This window comes from Hibiscus syriacus, unplaced genomic scaffold (genome assembly GCF_006381635.1).
Source record: "Hibiscus syriacus cultivar Baekdansim isolate YM2019G1 unplaced genomic scaffold, ASM638163v2 tig00116965_pilon, whole genome shotgun sequence".
In the NCBI taxonomy this organism is placed as follows: domain Eukaryota; kingdom Viridiplantae; phylum Streptophyta; class Magnoliopsida; order Malvales; family Malvaceae; genus Hibiscus; species Hibiscus syriacus.
The window spans coordinates 3438494-3446528 of record NW_024063490.1 but is presented as its reverse complement, the minus strand read 5'-3'; the positions used below and the strand labels follow the sequence as shown (position 1 = coordinate 3446528).

Below are 8035 nucleotides of genomic sequence, written 5' to 3'. Positions count from 1 at the left end.
AGGCGACGAATGAGAGGGTCTAAAAACAATGATAATAATTTTTTTTAGTCTGAAATAATTATAAATTAATATTTATTTATAATTTTTATTTTAAATATTGACAATGTACATGTCCCACGTACATAATTACTCTAATCTAAGATTTCAACACTTACTTTATCTACTAAAATCAAATAAATAGATTCAGTGACAATGAAATTGAAATTTTAGAACTCAACTTTTGAATGGTATATATATATATTAAAGGCTAAAATTAGAATTGAGATATAGTTGGTTTGGAACTTAAAAGACCAAGTTGCTGGTTAAGCTGTTTATGTCTGAATATATAAATGCAAACACAGAGCTGCGTTTTTCTTTAATAAAATTAAAAACTAAAAAGCAGAAGAAAAAGCAGCAGAAATTGCACCAGAAGAGACGTGGCACAATTTCCCATCCATGCCCTCTCTCTCTCTCGTCCCGTCGTGAACACCGCCGTTCCAATCTCTCTTCCTCTCTTCTTCACCTCCATCACTGCCTAACCGTTGAATCTGTAAGTTTCTTTTTAATTATTTCTGTTATTTTATGGATGCCATCTTTCGGCAGTTGAAAAGCTTGAAATCAGATCAGAATGTGGAATACCAAACGCTGCCGTTTTTTAGCCCTAATTAAAGCTTATTTATATATATGTGTGTAGGCATTTCGTTTAACTTTTGAGCTAGTAAATGTTCGAACCGATGCTTGCTTGCTTCTTTCAATTTTTTTAGTTGTAAAAGTCAAACAAAAAATATGCTCTCGAGTAGTTGAAGACGTTAATTATGTAAACATCCTCTTCTTAAATGTTTTATTTTGCATTATTTTTATTCTAAATTTGGAGTTCGCCAGGTATATGGATGATTAATTGAGGAAGATGGTCTCAACTAGCTGGGTTTTTTTTACCATTATTGGTATACCTCGGCTGAACCGTGCTATTTTCTACTAATTATTTTTCAGTTTTACTATGTTTTTTAGGGTCTAAAAGCATATGACTCTGCATATTTAAAATTTTTAATACTACTAATATTGTTCTTGTTTTTAGCTTCGATCTTGGAATAATGAGGGGAAGGGAATAAAATTTTTAAAATTCTTTTTCAAAAAATGAAACTTAGCCGGTCTAGTGTGGTTTGTTTGATGTTGTTGTGTGTTGAGTTTGTTTAGTTGCTTCCATTTGTTTTATCTTTTCAAATTATGAGTTCCAAATTTTGTGCTGCTTTTTTAACTAAAAAATATTTATGTTTTACAGGAATTACTTGCTGCTTATCCCCTATGCAGTACTTTCACCTTGTGTTTTGAATCAGTGGTGTGAATTTGTAATATTATTCTTTTTCGAGGTATATGAGTTATCATGGGGTCAGCTTGTTGTGTAGCTGCAAGAGAAAGAACTCTTCCAAAGAGAACTGGAGGTGAGACTTTGCATGGAAATCTCACATGTTCGCCATCATGGAGTTTCCGCTGGGATAATCGAAGATGTGTGGCTGATGAATTTGAGGAGCCTTCTTATCAGATGTCTAGTAGAGTTAGCAGAAGTGTTAGCATGGAGAGGAGAGAGAAATTAGGTTCTGGTAGGCGTAAAGTTTCCAATCAAAGAAGTGCACTTGAGATTGAGAACTATGAAACTCCCACTTCTCAAAAATTGTCAATCCGTGAAGATACAGGAGGGAATATGATGATCCCCTCTTCAGGTAAATTTATTTGCTAATATTCGAGTAACTTATTAAGATGCCTTTTTCCTGTTAGCATCTTGAGTGTACATGAGATTTCAGGAAACTTTTTCTTAGAACTTTTGTTCTATGCTCATTTTTTTTGGAAATTATGTCACACATAATTTTGTCTCTCTACTTATATGCAGAAGGCTCTAGTCTCTAATGGTCTCTCAACTTATTGCAGAAAGCTCTAGTCTCTTAGTGTGCAGGATTGCGTGGTATTGAGTTGTTGAATTCAGTATCATAATAATGAACATAGAACATTGTGTATATTTGTTTACTAGTTATATGCTTTGTGTTGTTGCCTACTCTTTTTCTTTGTTCTTCCAATGCAGTTTTCAGTAATAGAGCTAGCTGTGAGTTCCCACTTTTCTACTACTTTTTTGTGTAGTGTTTGATATTGGTTTGTGTTGTTGCTGCAGACATAACAAGGGAAAGCAATTATTCCACTGAGGTAAGTCTGAATAGTTGAAAAAGCTTTTTTGCTTATGTGTTTTGTCACCTTATCTTTTGGATTCTCTAGCCTGATCTACCCCTTTCAGTGGTCTTTAACATGCCATTCTGATCATTTTCAGGCCAAGAATTTGGCAGAATCACCAGATATTGTGGATTCATCTGCTCCAAAGCTATCATTTTGTACGTCTCCACCATTCTCACCACCAATTACAAAAACTTTATCTGGCCGTGGTCATTTACTTCCTCCCAATTCCACCCCATCTAGACAGGCTCACCATTCACCTGTGCACCGGCTATTGAGGCAGGTCTCTGATAGTCGAATCCTTGAACTGATATCACCGAATACTTATTCAATGTCCGAAGGAAGGTCATCATTTGTGCTCCCCACATGTAGCAATGACTTGACAGCTGGATCTTATGGTGGCTCTTCTGATGGATGGTCCATGCGCACGTTTTCTGAGCTTGTGGCCTCTTCTCAAAGAGAAAGATGGTCTCTTGATAGTGAACACTTTGATTCTGGTGATGGCAAGATGAGTCGATGTAGCAGCAGGTTCTCATATTCTCCATTCATAGATACTCGTTCTTGTGGGGCTTGCTCGAAGCTTTTGTCTGAGAGATCGTTGTGCGGCAATGATATTTCAGTGGTAGCCGTACTTGTCTGTGGACATGTTTACCATGCTGAATGTTTGGAGACGATGACACCAGAGAGTGACAGATATGACCCAGCCTGCCTGATTTGTATGGTTGGAGAAAAGCAGGTCTCAAAGATGTCCAGAAAAGCTTTGAAAGCTGAAGCCGGGTTGATGACAAAACATCTCAAGTTATTCAAGAATAGAGTTAAAGATAGCTTTGTTGAAGGTGGTTGTAATGATTTTAACCATCAACAAAGTGCCAAGCGAGAAGGAAAAGCTCCAAAGTTAGAACCCAGTTCAAGCCAGAGAAGCTCCTTGGCAAAACCTTTCTTGAAAGGCCACTTCTCAATTGGATCTAAGTGGGGAAGATCACTATCAGGAAATGATTCTGCCAGGAAGAAGGGGTTTTGGGTAAGATATAGAAAAGACTGAGTTCCCTCCTGTACTGCCATGACATTAGGAGCCTGTCTGTATTATCGTAAGAGTTTTATCACTTTCAGAAATATTGCTCTTCTTCCCTTATTCCTAAGGCTGTAAGAGGGAAGGTCGGAGTCTTCACACGAGTCAGGTTTCCAAGCCCCCAGTGCAATCAAATATCAGCTTCTTGAGTCCATCCTTTTTCTAAGTTAATACTATGTTCATGGAAAATTTCCGACACTGACCTATCTTATAACTTGTGCTACATCGTGTTTTTGGTTGCGGATAACCTGGTGCTGGGTAGGGCATGAGTTATGTGGATGTTCAAAGTATAAGGTAATATGGGTATCTAATGGTGGGGAGTTCAAAGTAATAGGTAATGTAGTTATTTTCATGAATTTTAGGTATGAAGTTTTCTGCTTTGGTAGATATTCTGGGTGACTGATCTGAAAGGGAACCTACAGTTTAAGCCATCGACGGAAGTACTGAATTGATTGGGAAAATGACTAGCAAGTATTATGTTGTCTTTTGCCTCTCATTTCTTCTTTGCTGGAATCTTATAACTGAAATTTACTTAATTGATCAATACCTTATGCAAAAACTCGTTTATATTTGGTTAGATAGAGTGGTGGGTCCCCAGGCCGCTTGCAAAATGGTGGAACTCAAGTACCATTAATTAAATGGAAAAATTTCACATTTGGTTTTATAAAAATGATCTTTTTTAACACTTTTATAATTTTAAAATCTTGATGTCACTCTTGAAAATGTGGATAGAATAGAGATTAATTGGTCTTATTTTATTGTTTTTGGATTAAGTGTTAAAAGAATTGAGTATATTTTTCTCTTTTTGGATAATATAAATAATATGTGTTTGCATTATATTTATATATTTAATGTGTTAAAATTATATAAGTTTTATGTGTTTGTGGCTTGTTTTATTTTAAATTCAACACATTTTATATTTGTGTTATTGATGTTACATATATATATGTAAATTATATTTGTGTATTTTCTTTTTATTAGGGAGAGATAATTCTATTTTAAGGTAAATGTTGAGATTTAAATTCACAAAATTATCAGACAATGAGATCGATAAAATTATCAGACAATTTATTTGGGATTCAACACGTCATGGCAGGAAAATTTCTCTTATTAATTGGTCTGCAATTTCCCAACAGTTGGATAAAGGTTTGTTAGGCCTCCAACGATCACTTGAGCACAAGACATCTTTCTTGTGGAAGTTGGGTCATACTCTCATCTCTCGACCAACCGCTTTTGAGTTATAGCTTTGCACCAAAAATATAGAATGACTGTTCTCTGTCCTCGTACTATGATCAACCGACTTGTTCCCCTTCATGGAGGGCGTTATCCCACACTTGGGCTCATTTTCGGAAAAACTTAATTTGGATCCCTGGTAATGGTAGAACTGTTCACATATGGGATAATGTTTGGATTTCGGCTTTTGGCCCCCTACGTGATTTTATACCTTCCACGCCCAGTTCCAATACCATCAATGATTTTAATGTTGTATTGGATTCTGATGGCAACTGGGATGTGCCTAAGCTCTCGTCTATCCTCTCGGGTAGCGTATACCTCACATCTTAGGCATCAAATCACCATCTAATGTATATGTGCAGATAGTTGTGATTGGAAATGGGGCCTCAACGTATATGTTTACTGTTAATGATGCCTATGGCAGGCTGGTTGCAGCTAGTTGTGACGCCGTTGACCCGCTGTGGAAAACGATCTAGTCTCTTCATGCCCTCACCATGTTTGTTCCATTCTTTAGATTGTCCCTCGAGACCGCATCCTTACCAACTAAGAGTGTTACTATTGAGGCCTTGCCATTGATCTTACATGTGCTCTTTGTGGTATGCATACGAAGACTTCTCTTCACGTTTTACGTGACTGCCATGCAGTGAGGATGATAGGGGATGGCAACAAAGTGATGAACGTTGCTCAAAGTCGAGGAATCAATCCTAACGGTCTAGACTCAATCAGAGAACTAGATGGAAGATAGATTAGATTGTTGTCGCAATCTCGGGTTTGAATGAGAAAGTTTCTAGAAATTAAGATAAAAACACAAGATTAATATTAAGGCAGTTAAGATTAATACAATGAAGATAAACGGATGATAAACAAAGATAAACAAAGACGATGAATAATACTTAGTAAAAACTAGAGCTATGGTGGTGATAGGCGATAATGGTGATTTAATGATGATGATGGTGGTAGTGGTTGATAGATAGGTTTCCTACGAACCCTCCTAGTTGCAATCGACTAAGCAAACTCGATAATCGGCTTTAACCAGTCATCCTAATCGTAATGAGAAGGTAAACACGAATGTGAAGATCTCCCTCACGAATAACTTGAAGTACTTAATGATGAAGAATGCTTCGAAGGCACAAGACAATCATCACTTGAAAAAATATTCTCACTTTGTATTATTAATCCAAAGAAATATGATCTTCAATGGTGAATGAAGCCTCCCTTTTATAGGAGAGGGGTTTCAAGGTCCTAGGTAACTAATGAATAAAATAATAATAATTAGATATAATGTTTGATTCCAATTTCTAATAAAATAATAAATATAGACTTAAACTATAATGAACTTCCTATATTAAATTATATTACAAATAATCATAAAAATATTGAAAATTCGTAATATTTACAAAATCACGTATTAATCCCGTATATGAATTTCTACATGTGTTGTCTTCACTAAAATGAACATATCTTGAGTTCCCGACATCGGATTGACGCGTTTCAAGTACCGTTGGAAAGCTAAGAGGACAGCCGGTCGTATCTCCATATGACATGTCCACAAAATAACACCTAGATACCATTAAAAAAGTCATCACAATCTACTATTGTTGTGATATTTTTTTCTAAGGCTTCAGACGTGTGAATCATGCTTGTCTTCCTTTGATGTGAGGCTTGTGGTGCATGTATCATCTTCTCTCTCTTCAAAAGGATTCTTCCTGGAATCTGAAACATCAAGAGAGAAACGTTAAGCCTTTTTAAGAATTCACTTGTATTTTACTTATCAAATAGGTATGCTTTGAATCTTCGGAACTTTGTTCTTCTAATAAGTTCGAGTAGGAAAATTAGTCCAAAGAAGCATGTATTCTCATCATCATGGATTCTGGAGCATGTATCATTCCCCCTCTCCTTAAAAGAATTTATCCCCAAACCTAAATATCCAAGAGAAAAAGAATTAGATGTGTTGAAAGTAAAGCTTGTTAATCATTTACCTCGATCAATGTGATGTGTCTTTATGTGTTTTAGTAGTTGTTTCTTCTTTGCTTGAACTAACTTGTTGTTTTTAAATCCTCTTTTTAATACTAGTCAAGTAATTCGATGAGTAGGTTGAAATTCAACACGGCGTTGACCATTGATGGTTTTGTTTGCAATTGTTTTAGATGTTTTGTTCATGGTTTTACTCATGTGTGACCAAAAGAAGTGTTTAGAAATCATGTCAAGTGGATTGTTAAAGTAATACATTAAGTCACTTGAGTGTTGTTCATGAACTAAGAATTCTTGGGAGGAGCTTTGTGGAATACATGTTCATTTGAAAAGGAAAATCGTCTACAAAATAGAACTCGTTAAAAGTACTTTTAAAAGAATGGATATATATTTTAGAAATCATTGAGTTATCATGATATAAATCGCTAAGATTTTCAAGTCTCATAATAGTAACATGCTTTTGAGAGATAAGGATCTACCTTCGAGGTAGTGCATCTACTATTTTATTCTTATCTTATTCATTTGACCACTTAAATGATTCATGGTTATTATGGATGAAAACCTTTGCTGGAAGTATGTTGTGTTGTCAAACTTCAAGTGTTTGAACCTTTTTAAAAAAAAGGTGTAGATAAGATTATCATCAAAATAGATAACAACATACTTACCTGTGAAGTGATTTAGGGTTTTCTAGGTGTAGCCCTTTTGCAGTAAATCTAACTCTTTTGTTTCTTTGGGATATTTTGTCTGATGAGATATGAAAGAACATTGAATTAGATTGGTTTGGTGTTCTTTCTCTCTTTCCAGTGGTAATCGTTAAGTGGATCACGTATCACTTCTTGAAAATCCTATAAGAGAGAAATAAACACACTAGGCAAACCCTTATTAATGTTAGAAATTGAAATAATTGATTCCTTAAAACAAGCAAGGATGCAAGACTTTTTGTGAATAAGGTTCTCTCGTTATTTTATGCTCACATATAGATTTTGAGTTACTCTTTTCTTCTCACAATTACGTTCACTCACCTCTCGTGGGAATTTATTCTTTTGGCTTTTATAACCAGTGACCCCTTTTGTTTTTGCCTCTTTTTCATTGTTTTTTCCCTTTTTGTGTTTCACCACACTCCTCACAAAATGTTATCACTTGACTTTCAAGTGCATCTTTTATTTCCAATGGTGTAAGGTTAAGTGACTAAAGATTGATATCTTCCATTACAATGTCGCTAGCATTGTACTCATCATTGTCAGTGTCCGATTCATTATTTTCTCTTTAGGATCAAGACGTTCCATTTTTTATTCCTATAAAGAGTTATCATTGTAAAGTAAATTGGGACATTCATGACTAGTATGGTCGTATCTTTTGCATGTAAGGAAATGAATATCTCTTGTTTGGGGTTTTTTTGGGCTTTTGACCATATCTTTTTTTATCCATTCTAGGATTTTCCCTTTTGATATCCCTCGATTCTGTTATTGCAATAGAAATTTTAGGTGAATGAGAAGAAGTAGAAGGTGATGATGTACTTTGGTATTGTTTTATGAACCAATATCTTATTTTTTGTTAATTCTCAAA

The 8035-nt window shown here is 35.3% G+C and overlaps 1 protein-coding gene across 2 annotated transcripts; it reads left to right on the top strand.

Moving 5' to 3' along the window:
• Positions 1-400: 400 nt before the first annotated feature.
• LOC120191222 lies at positions 401-3766 on the top strand. Of its 2 annotated transcripts, XM_039194197.1 has the most exons (5): positions 401-529; positions 1259-1697; positions 2141-2172; positions 2294-3253; positions 3318-3766. In XM_039194197.1, the coding sequence occupies exons 2-4, from the start codon at positions 1361-1363 to the stop codon at positions 3236-3238; spliced, it is 1314 nt and encodes a 437-aa protein (XP_039050128.1). In that variant the 5' UTR covers positions 401-529; positions 1259-1360; the 3' UTR covers positions 3239-3253; positions 3318-3766. The 2 variants fall into 2 exon arrangements, with proteins under 2 accessions (XP_039050128.1, XP_039050127.1); XM_039194196.1 differs by having other exon boundaries at positions 402-529; positions 2294-3766.
• The last annotated feature ends 4269 nt before the right edge of the window (positions 3767-8035 follow it).